This window comes from Prinia subflava, chromosome 15, assembly GCF_021018805.1.
Source record: "Prinia subflava isolate CZ2003 ecotype Zambia chromosome 15, Cam_Psub_1.2, whole genome shotgun sequence".
In the NCBI taxonomy this organism is placed as follows: domain Eukaryota; kingdom Metazoa; phylum Chordata; class Aves; order Passeriformes; family Cisticolidae; genus Prinia; species Prinia subflava.
The window spans coordinates 16,811,297-16,830,642 of NC_086261.1; the positions used below are offsets into that span (position 1 = coordinate 16,811,297).

General features: G+C 56.0%; 2 protein-coding genes across 7 annotated transcripts; one reads left to right on the forward strand and one right to left on the reverse strand.

Annotated features, from left to right (window-relative positions):
- Window positions 1-82: 82 nt before the first annotated feature.
- On the forward strand, window positions 83-10,722 carry GRAMD2A (GRAM domain containing 2A). 5 transcript variants are annotated; one of them, XM_063412698.1, is made up of 13 exons: window positions 83-170; window positions 792-1,115; window positions 3,190-3,303; window positions 4,005-4,062; window positions 5,343-5,415; window positions 5,495-5,598; window positions 6,169-6,267; window positions 7,181-7,252; window positions 8,073-8,135; window positions 9,175-9,331; window positions 9,603-9,702; window positions 9,796-9,903; window positions 10,383-10,722. In XM_063412698.1, the coding sequence occupies exons 3-13, from the start codon at window positions 3,200-3,202 to the stop codon at window positions 10,384-10,386; spliced, it is 942 nt and encodes a 313-aa protein (XP_063268768.1). In that variant the 5' UTR covers window positions 83-170; window positions 792-1,115; window positions 3,190-3,199; the 3' UTR covers window positions 10,387-10,722. The 5 variants fall into 5 exon arrangements, with proteins under 5 accessions (XP_063268768.1, XP_063268770.1, XP_063268769.1 ...); XM_063412700.1 differs by lacking the exon at window positions 83-170 and adding an exon at window positions 1,304-1,358 and having other exon boundaries at window positions 265-1,115; XM_063412699.1 differs by lacking the exon at window positions 83-170 and having other exon boundaries at window positions 265-1,115; window positions 3,165-3,303.
- A 10-nt stretch (window positions 10,723-10,732) lies between these two features.
- Window positions 10,733-19,338, reverse strand: SENP8 (SUMO peptidase family member, NEDD8 specific). 2 transcript variants are annotated; one of them, XR_010082384.1, is made up of 3 exons: window positions 19,236-19,338; window positions 14,344-15,096; window positions 10,733-14,307 (listed from the first exon to the last, which is right to left on the reverse strand). XR_010082384.1 is itself a non-coding variant. In XM_063412703.1 (2 exons), the coding sequence occupies exon 2, from the start codon at window positions 15,066-15,068 to the stop codon at window positions 14,430-14,432; it is 639 nt and encodes a 212-aa protein (XP_063268773.1). In that variant the 5' UTR covers window positions 15,069-15,096; window positions 19,236-19,338; the 3' UTR covers window positions 10,733-14,429. The 2 variants fall into 2 exon arrangements, 1 of the variants encoding a protein (XP_063268773.1); XM_063412703.1 differs by having other exon boundaries at window positions 10,733-15,096.
- Window positions 19,339-19,346: the final 8 nt, after the last annotated feature.

A 19,346-nucleotide genomic window follows, 5' to 3' on the forward strand; every position in this document is an offset into this window, starting at 1 on the left:
CGGAAGGGGCGGGGCTCGGAGGCACGCGGCCAATGGGCGGGCGGAAGGGGCGGGGCTCGGCGGCATGCCGTCAATGGGCGGGCGGAAGGGGGCGGGACGCGGCGACGGGCGGCCAATGGGCGGGCGCCGTGGCGGCGCGAGGAGGCCGGGGCGCGCGGGGCCCCGCGCAGGTATCGGGGGGGCTCGGGGGGCTCCGGGGCTGAGGGGAGACCCCGGACTGAGGGGGGTTGGGACCGGGAGGGGGCTCGGGGCCGGAGGGTGCCGGGGACACGTCCCGCCCGCCGCCCCCGCGGAACCGGTGCTGCCCCTCGGCCTGTCCCGGCCGGCGGCGCCGCGTTGAGGGGAGCGCGGAAACACCGACACCCCCTCACCCATTTCCTGAAGAGACGGACCGGACAGGGCCGGGCCGGGCCGGGGAGCAGTCCCGCCGCTGCCTGCCGGGGACCCGCCGGCTTCGCCTGAGGGGCTCCGAGCGTGGGCGGGGATGCGATCTGCGCCGGGGCTGCCCCGGGCGCGGCCCGGGGGTGGCCGAGACCCACAGTCCCAGCGTGGCCGCACAGCCCCGCGGGTCGGGGTCAGCTCCCTGCGTGCTCCCTCCGTGCCGCGGGGCGCTCGGAGCGGCTCCCGGAGAGACCCAGCGCCCCGGGCGCTGCGGACATCCCGGACCGGGGCTCGGCTCTGTCCTGGCCGTGACCCGCCGGTTCCCGGGGCGGGGAACACCGGGGACATCGCGGGAGGGACGCGCGGGGCTCCCTCCGGCCTTGACGTCGCGCCTCATTCTCTCCTGCCAGCGCCGCTCGGCTCCGGCCGTTCCCCTCCAGCATCCCGGGGTGGCTCCGCTCCAGCTCCGACACGCGGGACTGAAATGACCTTGGACGCCGGGACCAAGGGCAGCTCGCCGAATCCCGCCCGGGCTCGCTGGGGCCGCGGCCGCCCGCTCGCCGGTGCCTGCCCCCGCCCGTGAGCCCCGGGGCGCGCTGCGAGGCGGGATCGGTGCTGGGCTCGCCCCCGCCTCGCCGTGCGCTGCTCCGGCAGCGGGGACGGGACCCAGCGCAGGGCGCTCAGCGGCGGAGGGGCTCGCAGCGGACCTTTTCCAGGCTGGATCCCAGCGCCGCGTAAGGGAAGGGAGACGCCGATCCCGTGGGAGGGAGAAGCACCGGGTTTCACCTGGCAAAACCTGGGGGTTCGGGGAGTCGGTGTGGGAGGGGAGGGGATGTCAGGAATGGGCAAAGGGCCACCAGGTCTCTGGATTGTTTTTGCTTTGCTGGGAACTTCTACACCCACCCTCTCTGCCTCCTCTCAGGAGCTCTGAACTCCAACTGGTTTTGTTCCACTTGTATCTCGGGACACTTGGGATGGTGAGTTTACCTCAGCAGCAGCTTCCTGCTGAACAAATGCTTTCAGGAGGGTGACAGTAAGAGCTGCTAGAAAGTGTTTTCCTCACTGTGCTGGCACTGGAAGCACCTTTTGGAAGGGAAACTTCCCTCTGCCTGCAGCCCAAACTTATCCTGTGCTCCCAAAATCTGGATCTGTATCCCTGATCCATCTAGGAGCCAGGATGGAGCAAGAGCTGGACAGAGGAGACAAAGCAGCTCCTGCAATGCCCCTGCTGGGGCTGAGGATGCTCCTCACAACCCCCAGACTCTGCCTGGATCATCCCTTTGCCAGCACTGTGTCCAGGATCATTTTACCCAGGAGTTGTCCCTGATGGTGGCCATGAGAGGGAGAGAAAACAAGGATGCAGCACTTCCAAGTGCTTTCCAGCCTGTGGTTTTTTCTCATTTGAGGGCATTTCTGTGTGTTTGGTGACCTCGGAGGGGTTCTGATGCCGTTGCCTCTCCCCGATCCCTGTGTGGTGCCCCTCGGTGTCAGCGCTGGTTGGGGATAAATCCGCTCACCCGGATTAAGCAGGGCAGGCGCTCGGGGATTTACGGGATGACGTGAGGGAAGCCAGAGAGTGCTGAGCTCTGGACAAGGAGGCCCCAGATCAGGTCAGAGTCCCTTTTCCTGATGGGAGAAGGGCAGATGAAGGCTGTGGTGCCTCCATGATAGGAGTTTCAGCTTCAGGGCAGCGTGGCATCCCCTGGCAGAGGATGCCTGAGGAGCCAGGCAGGCAAAACACCTTTTGCACCCAGACAGTGTTTTGGTCAGGGCTCTGAGGCTGTGGGGATGTGGGAGCTCACGTGGCTTCAGCTCTCATCCCATTTGGGCTGAGATCCAGCTGGGATCCAGCAGCCCTATCCTGGCTCTTCCCGAGTCAGGGGGGATTATTTCCATGGGTTTTCCTTCAGATGAGCCCCTCGGAGCAGGAGCAGGACGTGTCTAGGGAAGTACAGGCGGCGAAGGAGCCGCTCTCGGAGTGCAGGGAGTTTGGCTGGCTCCTCGGCCCGGGCTCTGCCGCGCTGCCATCATCCCCGCGGGCACCGGGATGCGCTCCAGCTCCGCGCCTGTCCCGCCTGCTGCCGCTCGTCCTGTCCTGCTGGCGCCCCACCTGCCCCGCCACCGCCCCCTGCCTCGTGAGCCGAGTGCTTTCCCTGGAATAATTTCCCCTCCGTGGCTCTGTGGCTGTTTGCTGGCTCTGCTGTGCCACCGGTGCCCCGGGATTGCGCTCTGCTTGGCCGCCAGTGCCGCAGCAATCTCCGGTGGTGGTTTGCCGAGGGTGGAAGTGTCACCTTTGTGGCTTGCCAGCTGATAACCTGCCCTCGGCGCTGGGCCCGTGTTTACTTTGCCTGCCGTGGCTGATAAGCACCTGTGATAACATTCCCTTTGGTAAATAACCGGCTCTAACCTGCCTGGTGATGGCTCTGCCCTGGGAAGATGGTGTTTTGCCGACCAAGAGGAGCAGACCCTGGCTGAAATCCATCCCCGCAGGGAGTTTCGTAGACCTGTGGTTTTTCCCATCCCAACTTCCAGCCCTTAAGGAGAAGAGTCTCTGCTTTGGACGGTGTTATCCCAGGGAGCCACAGCAATTTGGCTGCTCTGCTTTGTGAGCGCTGGGGAGTCCCTGGCAGAAAAATGGCTTTTTTTTTTCCCTCTCCACGTGACTTGAGAAATAGCAGAAATATTCCTGCTGTCCTTGAGCGGCGGATTCTGAGGTCTGTGTGCAGGCTGGCATTGAAGGGAACAGATTTACAGCTCCAGACCCATTTTTCCCCTTTCCCTAGGGGGCTGACGCGTGTCTTCTTGCAGTGCCACGCCGATGCATGAGAAGGCAGCTCCCCTGAAGAGCCCCGAGCCCAGGCACGGTCGTGAGAAGCTGGAGGTGTCTCACAAGCAGAAGAGTTTGGATTCCCTCGACGGCAGGTGAGGAGCAGCATCCCAGGGTCTGTCTGCATTGAGTGTTCTCTCTTTTCCCTCCTGCTGTGGCATTCCTGCTGCCTTCGAGCCCTGAATTCTGCCTGCCAACTGGGGCAGGGCACAGGGGGGCCCAACTTTGTTTCCTCTCTGAAATATTGTGGGTATGAACCAGGGAGGTGGAAGGGGTTTGGGGGAAGGGAGGGTGTCCCAGCCCTGCTGAGGTTGTTGGTAGGGTATTGCTGCCTCGCTGGTTTGTCCTTTTATCTGCCTGTGGGATGGATGTGGATGGATGTCCCTGTGCACAGCCAAAGCTGAGTCCACCCTCCTGCTCAGGCACTTTCCCAAATTCCTGCCTCTGCTTTCCCTCAGGAATCCTTGCCCCAGCCAAAGCTGCACATTTCCAGCTCCCAGCCTTTCCTAAGCTGCTGCCAGGCCAGCTCTGGGCTCCTTCCCCTGGAGCTGAGATGTGTGTGAGGTGCCTTGGTCCTGGTGCCTTCACTGGCCCTCATCAGAGATCAGCCCAGTACAGCCAGTACTGAGCCTAAGCAATGCCCAGAGCCACGACAAATCATGGAGACACCCAAAACGTGGCTTCCTGGGCTCCCTTCTCAGTCCTTTACATTTTCCCATGTCTCATATTGCAGCACACGTGTTTTAGGTGAGAGACCTGTGGCTCTTTGCTTACCTGGTGATTATCGCTTTTACAGCCTCCGCCTGAATGAAGCCCTCAAGGATGAGGACATCAAGAAATGCCACCGGGAAGTGGTGAGCCTTTGGGAATGACCAGGCTGGTGTGCTGTAGCCTGTTGCCCCAGGAGGAGCCCACCTGGGGTCTCAAGTGTGGGCTGAAGGAGCTGGAGGCAGCTTCTGATGTGGGGCAGAGCCTCCTGTGTTTCATTTCAGGAGACCTGGTGATGGTTTTGTGTGGCCTGTGCTCTGTCTTGCAAATGCTTCCAGGATTTTCCATCTAGAGCAAAGGAGAAAGTGGAAATGTTGACTGAGAGCAGTTAAATTTCTGTCCATTTGAACCCTTTTGGTTGTTCAAATCATGCCCAGACTAGATGGTTTTGGTCCATCTACAAATAAGAGGTGCTCTGGAAGAGGAAGGAGTGACAGGAAGTGGCATTTTGCCTTTCCCCATGAAGAAAATGGAGGAGAAAACCATTTTTTGATTTCCTCAGAGGCATCTGGGAGGGTGACAGGGCCAGCAGTGGATTTGTGCTGGGACCAGGGGCTGTTTCTTGCTGGTAATGCCCTCCGTGTTCTCCTGGAACACTCCCCGTGGCACCCCCACCACGCCACATCCCTCTGGGAGGTGTCTGAACCCACTCCAGGTGCTGCTGAGTCCTGATCCTCTTAGGGCCCGGCTCATCCGTGGCAAGGTGCGCAGAGCAGAGGTGACCTTGTTCCTGCGGGCACCGGGCTCTGCCAGCCTTGCCGTGCCAGCGCTCTCCGCGTCCCGTGGGGTTTGGGGGGCAGCTGTATCCCGGGGGAGCACCCCGGGGGCAGGGGCACAGAGCGGGACCGGTTGAGTGGATTTGTGGAAGGCGTTGGAGCCCCTGGGAGCTTCGCCTTGGCCGCGGGAGCGTTTCAGGGCCGGTGTGCCGAGCCTCCCGCCGCGGCTGCCGGCGGGCTTTGAAGCGGTGCCGGGAATATAAATAGCAGGATGGCGCGGCGCGATGGGCGCAAAGCAAGTGTTGTCACCGTGTCCCGGATAAGGGAAGAGGAGGAGGAGGAGGAGAGAAACCGCTGGGCAAAAGAAACTGCCTGCAGATGAGCCCGGCAGGAACGCGGCTCCTCGCCGAGGCTCGGCAGCCTCCGTAGATATTAAGGGAAATGTTCATCGGGGAGGATGGCGCAGCCTTCGCCGGGTGCTGGATCATCCAGCCTCCCTCTAATCCGTCGGGGCTCGCGTCCCCAGCCCGGGGGGACCCCCCTGCGCCGGTCCAGGGTGCGGGCAGAGGGAGGTTTTCTTGCAGAAGAGGGATTTTTGGGTCTCCTTATTGGCAAGGTCACCGGATAACTTTGCTCTGCTTTGCTTTCAGGCTGCTAGCAAGTACAACTCCCAGTACCACAAGCTGTTCAAGGACATCCCGACGGAGGAGAGCGTGCTGAAAGGTGGGTGGAGGGTGAGGGATGGGCACGGAGGCGGCAGGATCGGCACGGGGATTGCCATGGCTCTCTCTCTGCCTTGCAGTTTGCTCCTGCGCGCTCCAGAGAGACATCCTCATCCAGGGAAGGCTTTACATCTCCCCCAACTGGCTCTGCTTCTACGCAAACCTCTTTGGGAAGGACATTAAGGTAGTGTGGGCACCACTCACCCTGGTCCCTCAGGGCTTGTAACCACAGCTTATCCCCTCCTGCACCCAAATACCACCAAAATCCCCAACAGGAGCCTCCAATGGGAAGGGGAGCACGGCTGTGCCTCCCCCTCTGATGACCTGCAGTATCAGCCTGGGGAAACCAAATACTGGTTTGGTTTAAAATTCCCTGATGCAAAACCCCCTTCCAGCCGCAGTGGCGCTTGAAGGGAGATCAAAGGTTTTAGGGGGGGCGAGATTTGAATCTCTCTTGGCTTTTCTTCTTGATTTACAATCTGATGTTTCCCCATTAGTCTTGTGGCTGACGGGGATCTTGGGGAGAGATGACTTCCTTTAAAACTGGGCTGAAGGACTGAATTATTTATATGTGATGCTTTAAACAAATACCTGAAAGAAGCTGGAGGCTTCAGCAAAGTTACCCTGCCAAAAATAACATCCTGCCTTACTTTTCACCCTCCCCAGGCTTGCATGGGGGGCAGTCCTGGTGGGTCTTAGGGAGGCTGGCTGGATGATGCTTGTGCTGTGTCCATGCCCGTGTTCCTGCCCGCAGGTCGTGATCCCCGTGGTGTCTGTGCAGCTGATAAAGAAGCACAAGACTGCTCGGCTGCTGCCCAACGGCCTGGCCATCACCACCACTGCCAGCAGAAAGGTAACAGCACCCAGCACAAGCCCAGCTCCACACTGGATGTGCTTTGAGAGCAGTGAACGGAGTGATTCCCATCCCTGGTTAGGAAGTGAGCGCTGCTCTCTGTGCTGGCTGCCAGCCAGGGCAAACACCGCAGCTTTGCTTTTGTTCCTGAATTTCACTTTGTTCCTGGACAAAGCAAAGCCCAAGTGAAACTCGGCCAAGCCTGACAAATCCCTGCCAGGCTCACGTAAAACCTTTAAACTCCTTAAACACAAGCAGGGAAAGGGTTTGGGCTGGCGTTCAGCCAGAGCTGGCGGAAAACTTGGATACGGCGCTGCGTTTGCAGCTTTCAAATCCCGTTGGATGTTATTGGCTGCAGTGAGCTGATGTGGTGTGTCCAAGGCCTCGCCTGCTGGGGTGCTGCTGCCAGCACTGTTGCCTTGTCCCTGTCGGGGGGGTTGTTGTTCCTGCAGGATTTTGGGAGGCAGTTATTCCTGCGGAATTTGGGAGGTGGGTTTTAGCAGGGAGTGGCACAGAGCAGGATCTGGGCATTCACAGCTATGTGTGGCTGCCCTGCACATCACCCAGGGGCTCTGTGTCAGGCATGGGGAGTGTGGCCCTGTGTCCCTTCCATCCCTGGGGATGTTTTCCACAGGTCCTGGCACCATTTGCTGCCGTGTCCCTCTGGGTTTGAGCATGGGAAAGCTGTAGTAACAGCAGCTGAGCAAGACTGGCCCCAAAAAAATCTGGTCCAGGTTTTAGCAGGCTGCAAAAATAACAGCAGGGAAACTCCTCAGGGAAATGCCTGTGGGGGAGACGTGGCTCCTGAAAACGGGGAGATTCAAGGGCATGACGTTTCTGCCTGTCCCTGCCTGTGGAGAACTGAACTTGGCTGGGGGGAATCTCTCCAACAGCTCGTCTCTTTCTCTTGCAGTACATCTTTGTATCCCTCATCTCTCGTGACAGCGTCTATGACGTCCTGAGGAGAGTCTGCACCCACCTGCAGGTACCCCACCGTGTGTCCCACTGTGTGCCCATGGCCCTGAGGCTCTGCACCTGCCCTTTGGGCTGAGCACAGCTCTTCAGCACTGCCTCCAAGGCTTTGGACTGCTCCCAAAGCCCTCTCCAATTCCCAGCATCCTCACTCTGCAGCAAGGGATGAGAAGAGGGGCAGGAGCCATGCCTCAGGCACGTTCTGTCCCCGTGGGCTTTTCTGGGTCATGGATGAGGCAGAGCCCTGAGTTTCTGCTCTCTCTCAGGGCGTGGGTATGAATTATTTATAATCTGGTGGTAATACTAGTTCTGCCACTCTGCACATTGATGCCTTTTGCCCAGATCTAAAGTTTTGAGGGGAGGAAAAATGGTACAAAGTTAAAAAAGAATTTAAATTAAGTGGGGGAAGACATCCATTAGCCCTTGAGCTGGAGAGGATGACTGTGGGGACCTCTTCTCCCTGACTCTGAAGCACGTGCAGAGCTGTGCAGGAGCCCTGCCCAGGATGGTGTGTGCCAGCTGTGCCAGAGCAGCAATTTGGGTGATTCAGCCCTGTTGCCAAACTGGGGGATTTATTCTTTGAAATGTGCTGGGCTCTGCCCAGATGTACCCTTGTTTTTTTTACCTGGATGTTTTATCCTGTCTGTGGAAGCCCATGGCCCTGTGGGTTTTTGGTGATGGGAAGCAGTGCCCTTTCCTCATGTTCCAAATCCCCGTGATTGTAAGATCTAGCAGCTGCTCTTCATAATCTCAGCAGAAAAGCCCAAATTCCATCCTGAGGCTGAAGCAGGGAGAGGTGGCCCTGTAATGCCCGGTCCTTTTCCCCCCTCTAGGTTTCCAGTAAGAAGAGCTTGAGTCTGAAGGAGCTGTCGGAGGAGCCAGACTCCGTGTCACTGGTGAGGGTCAGGGCAGCTCGGGGACAGGAGACCCCCTGCCCTCATGCTGTGGGTGGAGAGGGCTCCCCTGGTCCCCCTGGTGGGTTTGACACTGGTGGCTGCTCAGGGTGTTGGGAGAGCTCCGGTTCTTCTGTCGGTGCTGCCAAAGGTTGTGCAAGGATGCGCCTGTTGCCATCACAGCCTGTCCCCTGGGACCCTCATCCCCAGCCTTGGCAGGAGCAGATGGGTCAAGAGGACCCAGCTGAGCACAGCCAGTGACTCTGTCTGTTTACAGACAGAAAAACTTCAGAGAGATGTGGAAAATGCTGCCACTCTGCTCCCCGATGGCTGATGCTGTTCACAGCTGGGAATGTGGTTATCCAAAAACCTGGGGGATGAGTAGGATGTGGGAGAGGGCTGAACCATGGCATGATCCAGGGAACGTGGAGGGCCACATCCTGCACCTTTGGAGAAGGGTGTCCTCCATGGCTGCTGGTCCTGAGCCTCGGGCTGGGTGCAGGAGGTGGCAGTTGGGATGCACCAGAGGGTGACAGGTGGCATGTCACCCATGGTCTGGTGACATTCCTGGGGTAGATTCATTTCAGGAGCTGAACTGGGAGTGACTCAGGCTGATCTGGCAGCATCTCCTGGTGCTTCGGTGGGATGCAGCCCTTTGGCAGCTCCAGCCCTGGGAATTCTCTATTGGGGAGCCCCTGTCTGTGCCAGCTGCCACCTACTTGGTTTGTTGTCTTTTGGGGGGACTTTTTTCCCTGTTTGGAGCATGCTGCAGAATTCCCCATGGCTGCCCTGAACTTCAAGGGGTGGGAGGAGGCAGCAGCTGGTATTTGGGGCAGGTGGGGTGCCCAGGGCAGGTCCTTCTATGGTAGTAAGAACCTGCATTCCCATGGAGCCATCATGGAAGAACCAGTTCTCCCTCAGGATGATATTTTGAATGTGCTCGTGCTCCATGGAGATGCTGTAAGGTTTGAGTTTGAATCTGGTCCCACATATCTGTGGCACTGCTGGTTTCATTCACGGCTCACCAGGACTGTTCCCACAGGAGGTGATCGTCCCGGAGGGCAAGTGGAGGAAGGTGTCACCTACCTCACTGTCACTGTCACTGCCAGATGCCAACTACCAGTGCATCCACCGGACCTCTGTCAGCAGCCTGAGCACCAAGGAGAGCTCCTTCACTTCAGAGGAGCCACTGGTTTCGGGTGAGGGACATGGATTTGTGCCCTGCTCCACATGGTACCAGGAGATAACCTCCATAAAAGTGTGTTCATCCATTCTCTGCTGTCATGGAGGGGAATTCTGCCTTGCAGGCTAGGCTGGGAATCAGCAATGCAGTCCTGGGGATGGGCTGGGGTCTCCTGGCTGCAGGGTCTGAGCCCGTGAGGGGGGAATATTGGATGTTTCCTGGTTGCTGGAGGAGCAGGAGCATCAGCCAGGTGTGGCTGTGCTGCTGACTCTTGAGTTTGCTTTCAGAAAGTGCAATAAATACTGAGGAAGAGCTGGAGGTGGAGCAGAGCTGTGTGGCAGAGCTGAGACCCTCTGACTACCAGCTCTTGAAGATCTTCATCGTGCTGTAAGTGCACCGAGGGCTCAGGGAAGGTGGGGGGACGCTGGGAATGTCGGTCTCAGTCTCAACTGGGTGTTTGGCTTGTTCCTCTGTTGCCAGCATCTGTCTCCTGGTCGTGTCCTCCTCGTACCTGGCGTTCCGCATCTTCCGTCTGGAGCAGCAGCTCTGCTCTCTGAACCGGGATTACCTCTCCCGCGGGCACAGGAGGTGAGAGACCCTCAGGGACATTTTGGGACACACAGGTCGTGCCGTGAGTGGAGGACTTGAGGGAATGTGGGTGCAAAGAGGAATGGCTCTGCTCTGTGATGTGTCTCAGGAATGGTTTGTCCCTTACCCTGGGCCTGCTGTTGGGCTGGCCAGTGACAGAACCCACAGTGCCCTCTTCACACCAGTGGTGTTCCATCAACTGCTGGTTTGAGTGACTGGGAAGATCTGCTGTCCCTGAGACTCTGGAACTTGGGAAGAGGTTTCCTCATGGATTTGGGGCTGGGGCTCCAGTTGGAGATGTCTCTCCAGTGGGAGACATCTCGTTGGAGCTGGGCTGTGCCTGGGGGCTAAGGGCATGGGCATCAGCATGGGATGGACAGGAGGGAATCTCCTTGGGCTGAGGACATCAGAAGGCACCGGGATTGGGATCCGGAGCCTCTGCAGTCACCTGTCCCATCTTACCCCACCCCTGCTTGCAGGTGACCGATCCCCAGGTGCTGGCTGAGGATGGACACTGAGGTGGTGGCACCCTGCCCATGGATCCCTGTGCTGTGTCCTCCCAACCGTGGCTGTGACACGTGGCCTGGCTTTCTCTCAGCCACTAAGATGGGACCAAGTATTTTCTCTCCTCCTTTGGGCACTTGCTCCTGGTGGGACTTTCCAGCCAGGTTCTGGCCACCAGTGCCAACTCCCCATCCCACTGGAAACCTGTTTTCTCTCTGGGACACTGCTGTGCTGTAGCACCGGACAATGCCTCGGAGCTGCCAAGTACTTGGATCTTCCCTTAGGACTTGCTGCTAAAATGGATGCTGGTTTTTACTTCAGGCTTGGTTTTTTCTTGTTAAAAGATGACCTTGGGCTCACCAGGAACCCGCCAGAGATGTGGATTAGTTGCCACTGCTGCTTTGGGAGAACCCACCTGTTTGTCCCTGTCTCAGTATCCCTTGGAATGTGCCTGGAGGAATGGCCCTGAAGACAGGCATCTGTGGGGATGGGGAGAAAGGGCCCACCAGCCCTGTGGGGTGTCATTTATCCCACACACAAGGGTGAGGGTACAAGCCACAGCCCCCCAGCCCTTCTGTCCTGCAGCACTGGGCTCAGAGAGGGGGGGGGGTGTGTGTGTGTCCCTTGCAAAGCACTTTAAGGTCCCCCAGACCAGGTCCTTGCTGGGTTCCTGGCACCAGTGGCCATCCTTAGTCCTGCTCACCCCATTAAGACGTTGGAAAGGAGCCCTTGGCTGGCCCTGGGGGATGTCCCAGCGTGCAGCGTCTGTGCCCTGGTTTGTGTTATCCTTGTCACCGCATGGAGCCGAGTGCTGCGGGATTTGTCCCGGGATTTGTCCCACAGCCCCCCTGGAGCACACTGGGGTGGCAGGGGATACCCGTGTGATTCCTTTAGGTTTCCTTTCCTGGTTTTTTGGAAGCTACAAGTGCTGACGGGGCCAAATCCTGGCGCCCTGGGGAAGAGCTCACTGCTCGCTCCGGGCTTAGAATGGCTTTTAAAAGAAATGAAAATAAAGGCAGGATTTTCTAGCACATCACTGTCTCTCACCAGCGTCCTCCACAGCAGTGCTAGGCTGTGAGCCCCAAAACCGGGCAAAATCCCCAAATCTGTGCTGTCCCAGTGTCCCTTCAGGATGCGGATGACACGGGTACAGCCCGTGCTCCCGTGGGATGAGTGGACAGGGATGCTCGCAGGGGCCGAGGTTATTGCACTAGATGGCAGCAGAGACCGCGGGAGGTGACACGCTGGTGGCAGGGCCACCCTGCGGACAGCGGTGCCGAGGGACGGAACTGAGTGGCAGCCCCACCCTGCTGGGGTGGGCAGGGTGAGCCTTTTTCCTCTTCGTCCCTGCACATCCAAAAAACTCAACTTTTCCCCGGCCTGGAAAATGCAGCAAAATGCATGAGAATGGCCCAACCTGAAAACCACGGTGGCAGTGGTTAAGTGGGGACAGGGGCGGTGTCACCTGTTTTGGGCGGGATTTAGCACCCGGGGGTGCCTGGGGAGGGTGGACTGGTTTCTTCAAAGCCCTGACATTACGGGGCTGTTGGAGCCTTTGATTCCGTGGGTGACCTGGAGGATGAAAGGCGCCATCCTGTCCCTGCCAGGGACTCACCCAGCTTGTTCACCCAGTGGAAATGGGTTTAGGGTTGTTTTTCCAACAAACAAGTTGGTGTTTAGTTGGTCCGACCTCCAAGTGGGGCTCTTGGCCCCAAAAAGAGATTCAGAGGTCGAGGACTGGGGGGGTTGGCCTGATGTGCCCAGCCTGGTGTTTGCTGGGTGCTCCAGCAGCAGGTGCTTGGAGTCCTGAGCCAGGAATGAGGTTTCCTCTCAGGACTCTTTGGTTAAAGCCAGTGGTGGGACAAGCCATGGGTGCAGTGACATGCAGGAGGTTTGGGGGAGCACTGAGATGAACCCCAGTGTACTTTGAGGGGGTCCCTGCTGCCAGGATGTGGTTGCAAGGCTCTGGTTTTGTTTCCTAGCTGGTGTCTGCCCACCCGGTTTGGTGCATGTTGGCTCTCCCAGTGACGCCCTGCTTGAGCCTGTTTGCTTTTCTTTGTGTAAAGAAACGCCACGTAAAAGCCTCGGGTGCAGGGAACATCCCTGGACACTCACCTTGCTGGCCTGGAAACAGGGATGAGCACAGGCTGGTGCTGGATGGGCACAGCTCAGCTGAGCACCCTCAAATCCCCCTGCTGTTCCCCATGTCACACCCACCGTCCTCCCTCCCCAGCCCAAGCCCACCTCTAAAAATAGGACTGGGAGATTAAATCAGCCAAGAAGGCACTGTCAGACGGATGAGTCAGAGCCACCACGCTGGGACACTGCGCCACAGCACGAGCGGGGACACCAGGGACTGGATGACGCCGGGAAGCGCAGTTTGGGCTGTTTTATTCGGGATTTGGGAGTGGCAGTGACGTTGCTCTGGCAAAGCCCCTCAGAGTCCAAAGGGAATCCCCTTCAGCGAGTGGCTGGATCCCTTTCCAGCTCCAGCTGAGCAGGTTTTCCAGGGAGGGCTGCTGCTGGAGGCTGCTCCCCTGTCCAGGCAGTGTTAGGAGGGAGGGGAACGGCCCCAACACTTGTCAGGCCCCAGTGCTGCCATGAGGGCATTTTGGGGCAGCCTGGGTTGATTTCTTGACTTTCTCTTGGAGCAAGGGGAGGTGAAGCCCTCAATCCCCTCAGTGCTGTGCTGCTGCACAAACTGGTGCTGAAGAGCTCCGGGTTAAAAACAATCCTTCCTCAAGGGTTGTACTTAACCCGGATTTCCCCGCTCAGGTAGGGGTGTGGCTGCTCTGCCAGACACCACCTGAGCAACCTGCTCTTTGCTTCTCACCAGGTGAGAGATTATTCCTTATCCTGCAATGACATCTCAGTTTAATTTCTATTTTCCGCACTGCTAAGCCTGTCTTTAGGGAGAGGATCCACTCCGGGATCCCAGCCATCATCCAGCATGGGAAGAGAAGTGTTTCAGTTTTCTGAAGTGCATTAAGGACTTCAAGAAGCCCGCAGTTATCTTTGGCTTTTATACCTCAAACTCTGTCCTTTTGTTCTCCCTGGTGTGTTTTTTTTTTCTCTTAAGCAACAGAACTGGTTCTGTGCTAGAGCAGCGACCGCTAACAAGGGTTGGGGAGCACTGAGGGACCCTCCCTGCACAGAGACAACCTAAAATCCTAATGAAAATCCCCAAACTTCAAAGAGTGAGTGTTGCTTTTCATCTCAATTAAGTTTCTTTTCCTAGGATTGGCTTTCTCAGCTTCCTATTAATCTTCCAGCAGTTCAGAGTCAGGTTTTAATTTGCAGTAAGAACAAGCAGGGGCGGAGGACCAAAAAAGCCATCACTGTGTGGCCTAGGAGCACCTGGCTGATGAAAACTGACTTTGATTTTGCTCTGTTCTTAAATTAATTGTAGCATTTCCTTTGCAGTCTCATCTTTTTGCAGTGACATCTCAATGTCAGGTACAAAATCCTGGCTGTTAAATCCCACATTGCTCCAATACTGTTAGCAGGAGGCACAAACTAGAACTGTCCACGATAAAGCACTTGGGGGCTTGGGTTTAAAGAGCATTTGCTAAATCTGGCTTGGAAGGACAATGCCTGGAGCCAACTAAAGCCACCTAATGAGGGTGTGTTGCCTGCTGGGCACAGGTGGAGAAGCCTCTTTAGCAACCTGTTTTGCCGCAGCAATTACTGCGAAAATTTACCATGGAGAGGGTTTCTTTGAAAGCAAAGTGACTCTTGGCATTAGAAGTTGAAAGGCCAGTGATTTCAAGAGGAGAATAAGGCTTTTCCTGGAGGGAACAGGGTGTTTGGGGGGGGGTGTAGCCATGCTAGAGGGGTTACATTCTTTTTCTTTGGGACAATCCTGTGCATGGGCATTCCCTCAGGCACTGGGGGTGCTGCCTCTTGGACTGGGAAGGCAGTTTTTGGGGGTGCTGCCTCTTGGACTGGGAAGGCAGTTTTTGGGGGGGCTGCCTCTTGGACTGGGAAGGCAGTTTTTGGGGGGGGCTGGAGGTGCATCCCCATCACTTCTGTGCCAGTTTTGTGATGAGAGCTTTCCACTCCGACCTCTTCTGCGTGATGTAGGAGGGGGTGAGGAGCTGCAGCAGAGGCTCTGCCCGGCCCTGGAAGTACCCGTGGCACAGAGCCTCGGCGTTGCAGATCACGTACATCCCACAGTCGTAGCTGTTCTGCTGTGCTGGCGCCTTCTCCTCCACAAAGGTGGCTTTGCCTCCTCTTTTTCCCAGAAAGGCCTCCAGCTTCCCTGCCACTTGCTTGGCGTGGACAGAGTTGCATTTACTGTGGGAATCATAATGGGAGAAGCACTTCTTGTCCCTGAAATAAACCAGTAAGCTCCAGTGGGTGCCCCCGGCGGCCTGGCTGGAGTTGTCGTTGATAGGCAGGAACAGCAGCTCCTTGCAGAGAAGGTCCAGAGGCTGCAGGAATATGGCTATTTCCTCCTGGCTAAGGGCACACTTGATGAACTGAGCCACCTCGGGGCTGATGAAGCAAACGCGGTGGCCGAACTCCTGGAATTGCTGGTTGGCGAAGTACTCGAAGGCGAAGCCGATGATGCGGTCGTTGAGCCAGTGCGGGGGCTCCAGCAGGGCCACGTCCGACTGCCTCAGCAGGCTGTCCATGTAGCTGAGAACCACGGGATCCATCCTGCGCCGCTCCGGGGACCCGCCAGAGCTGCAACACAGAGAGGGAGCGCGGCTTGGAACCCGGCACAGCCCTACAAACACCTCACGTTCCTTCTCAGCAGCAGGAAGTGAGGGCCCAAATGGATATTGCAGGACCAGGAGCAGATGGAGAACGCACAGTGTTGGGTTGGGCAGCAACCTACTGTGGCTCCAGTGAGATCAACCTTCCATCCTGAGGATCTGAACCTCACAACAAAGGAGTTTCAGAGAATTCTGCAGAGAAATCAGGAGTCATCCAGAAGCCAGGTGGTGTTTGCGTGTCTCAGTGTTTTACCTGTGCAGTGACAAGCACTGGAGTTCTTTGCATCACAGGTATTCCCCTCAATAAAAACCTTTTTGGGCTGTCTGACATACGGTCCCTTTCTACAAGCACAGAGTGCCCCAGCTCTGTGCCAGAGGCATGACCTGTTCCAGGAGAACCTGCTGGGCCGCCAGCACAGGAGGCACAGCCGTGAGTAAGGAGTAACAAAGCAAGACGAGATCACAAACAAACCAGTTCCCAGCCATGGGAATCTTTATGACAACTCCCTACAGAGCCAGAGTAGGATTTAGGAGTTTTTCCACAGGGAAATTAAATTTAGAGCCCCTATATCTACCCTGGTTTTCCTTTAGCTCTGACAGCCTGCTGCCCTTCTGGGCCCCTCAGTGCTGTGATGCATCCTCAGCCCCCAGCTCCTTTCCTGGCCAGGACAGGGCTGGAAATGCCACAACTTGGGACAGGGGTGACATGGAGCTGGTTTTGGTCTCACCCTTCCCTCCTCTGTCCCAAAGGCAGCACAAAATCACCTCCAGATTTCTGAAAGCCTCGTGTGAAAGCTCAGAATGATAAGATCACTTTAATATGATTCACTATAAATAAGTCACCAATTTTCCATCATGATGAAGAGGAACAACAAAGCAAATAGAGTGTTCTGTTAGGAAGAAGTAGATTCACACTTCTTATTGTGACGTGAATCATAGGGAATAACCCTTCCTGGCCTGGGATGCCTAAATGAAGGAATTTATCTCTCAGAAATCTTGGCAAGGTCCCCTGGCATGTGACAGGCAAGGAAGAAATGGATGAGCCACGGTGCGTGTGTCACACGTCGGAAGGAAAGGCCGAGGTGAGTGTCTGTGTGTGGCTGGTGGATCCCGGAGATGCCGAGCAGCAGGAGTCACCAGAGGAAGGGAGCAGCCCTGTTTATGCTGAGCCAAACACAATGGTATTTGGACACGCTTCCGACCTTAATGAGCTCCAACTATTTCTAAGCTCGTGGTGCAAGCCCTTGTAGTGTAAAAACAAGAAATCCCCACGTAACTCCTCAGCCTGCCCGAATATAGCCTGGTTTAAAAATTTGGATATCTTCCAAACATCCTGTTTGGGGGTTTAACATGGACACTGCTGAAATACTTCTTGTATGTGCCCATGAAATGCCCCAAATTTTCCTTTACATTGTGTTCTTTCTGCTTCATCTTCTCCTGGACATGTAGAAGTCCAGCCAATAGCTTTCCACTCCACTCCAAATGGGATTAAGGGTGAGGGAAGCATGTGTCCCGTGCTCTGTTAATTTTCCACTCTGCAGAAACATAGCTGTCTTTTTTTTTTTTCCTGTCATGACATTTGGCAGGTTCCTCCAGCCAGAAAGGAGAATGCAAGTGCTTAATTGCCACTAGCTACTAGTTTTAATTTTATTGCCATCTGGTATTTGTGAAACAGCCTGTGAGTTCTGTGGGATGACTCACCACATGCAGCTCCAAGGAAAACCCTTGGGAGGCTCCCTCAGAGCCAGGTCAGGTACAGCAGCACGGACCAAAACAACGTGGTGGGGCTGTGAAAAGCCACTGGTGAGGTGGCTCTGTTTGGGAGAACCTCCCATAAGAGCTAAAGATGGATCTGCAGAGGAGCCAGGACGTGGATCTGAGCCTCTGAGGAGTGTTGAAATCCTGACGTGGGTTGGGAGCAGCTCTGCTCAGCCACAGCCAGGACTCTCTTCCTGAAGGCGCAGGCACGCTCTGTTCAGTTTCCATAAAAATAGGAATTAATACTGGCACGGGCCTGGAACATTTGCTGGAGGTTGCCAACAAGTGTCTTGCTGGTTTGTTTTATTTGCATATTAGTAGTTGGAATTTGTGCAAACTCCCTGGAATCCTCAGCTCAGCTCCTCCAAGGGATTTCAGCTGCCCCATTTCCAATGCTGAGACGAGGAAACCAGGGAGAGAGAAAGCAGCACTTCAATACCAACACCATCATTTCATTTACAGATTTGAAAATGGTGCTGTGTTGCATCAAAAGGGGAAGAGGTCAAGTTTCCCTCACTGAAGTTATAATAATTTCACAAATTGGCTGCTGACATTAGTTCGAGTTCAATCCATAAACGGATGGGGCTCTTCTGTGTCCAGACACAAAGCAAAGCCTGTGTTTTCCAACACTTGACCAAAAACCACCCCAAACCAGTCATTTTCACACCATTAAAGACAACAACCCGCTGCAGGTAATTGTTGAAGGCACTTGAGAGCCAAGGAATGAGACTCCTTAGTAATTGAGCATAAAAAGGCAGTGACAGAGCAAAGGGAATGTGAACTAAGGATTAATCAGATTCCTAAATCTATTTTAATAAATTAAAGGTGCTAAGAACCTCCAGAGTGAATAATTTAAGGTGACACATCACTAGAGTCCTAATTTAAAGTCCCTAATTTAAAGAACATGGAGGTAAATAGGAAAATGATCACCTGGAAGACAAAAATACAGACTTTATCAGGGAGCAGGAGGAAGGACAGAGAGGGTTTTGTCTTTTAAAGATCAGGAGTAAAAGACCCTATGGTTTAACCTTCTATTCCCTTTTCCTGGAAATACAGGGTTTAGATACCATGTCTGGATAGTTGTTAATGGAGCAAGATCAGACATGGAACATTAATTTCTATTTACCAGCAGGAGCCGGGCTGGGTGACATCTGAACCTCTGGAATTACGTGTTTCCTGACAGAGCCAGAGGAGAAACTCAGGGAAAATTAAACTCAGCCAGAACAGAGGTGGAGTTGCCTCTCTTTTTGTTAAATATAAATAATCTCTGCAGCTGTAAGTTATAATTCCTGTATGATACAAGAACATCCCACTTCTGAAGGTTCAACAGGCCATGAGTGCTGAAATCAGAGGAAAACACACCAAGCTCCACACTCATTCTGCCCAAACTTTTCTGTTCAGGACAAATTCCCCAAACCAGAGACTGCAACCAAACTGAGAACCTCTCTCGGTGTCACAGCATCTCCCAGGGCATGAAACCAAGAGCCACAGGAACAACACCCAATGGTTTTTGCTCCCCGGGATGGGGTTGACGAAAACACGGAGTTTAACAGGAAAAAAAACCCTTTAGTGACCAGAACGCCTGAGGATGAGCGATGGCCCCGGGAATGTCCCAGAGGTACCGGAGGGATTGGATCGATGGGATCCCAGCTCAGATCCTTAACCCGAATGCACTCACCTCGCACCTGCCACAGAAAGGGTCTGACTGAGGGAGCAGCAGGAAGCACGGGATGAAATATAACTTACCTGAAAGACCTGGAGGTCACAGGAATTCGGTCAGGAGTGCGAATTCGGTCAGGGAAGGGATTCGGGACATCCCACGCCCCACGGGGGAGGAGCGATGTGCTGACCCCGGGCCTGACCCCGAGCGTCTCCCGGCGCTCAGGACCGGGATCAGAGCACGCCAGCAGCCCGGGAACACCTCGCTCATCCCATTTAAGTGAACAAACGCTTTTATGTGAATAAACGCGAATTACGGAGCCAGGAGAGTGCACCCGGGCCAGGCGCAGCGTCAGGGCCTGGCTGGGGTGGGAGCAGAGACCACCCACAGCACCGTCGCACACCTCCCCTCCCTTGCCCATTTTACCCTTTTTTTCCCCTTAAAACACGGGCTTGAAAGCTTCCGAGCCCGAGGCCGGCCAGCACCGACCCCCGACGGCTGCGGCCGGCGCGACCCTCGGGCATGGCGCCGGGATCTCACCGCACCATGCGGCATCATGTGGCACCATGCGGCATCATGTGGCACCATGCGGCATCATGTGGCACCATGCGGCACCATGTGGCACCATGCCCCTCCGTGTCCCCCTCGTGTCCTCTCCGTGTCCCCTCCCGTGTCCCCCCGGGTCTCACCCGCCGCCTCATCGCCCGCCGCCGCCGCTGCTCGGTTACCGCGTACTGCCGTAAAGCGGCCGCGTCGTAACGACAGGGGGCGTGTCGGGGGGGGGCGTGTCCAGGGGGCGT

Coding starts and splice junctions, on each gene's coding strand:
- GRAMD2A (XM_063412698.1), top strand. CDS start 3,200: ATGCATGAGAAGGCAGCTCCCCTGAAGAGCCCCGAGCCCAGGCACGGT. Junction 6,268..7,180: donor CCACCACTGCCAGCAGAAAG/GTAACAGCACCC, acceptor TTTCTCTTGCAG/TACATCTTTGTATCCCTCAT. Junction 9,332..9,602: donor AGAGGAGCCACTGGTTTCGG/GTGAGGGACATG, acceptor GTTTGCTTTCAG/AAAGTGCAATAAATACTGAG.
- SENP8 (XM_063412703.1), bottom strand. CDS start 15,068: ATGGATCCCGTGGTTCTCAGCTACATGGACAGCCTGCTGAGGCAGTCG.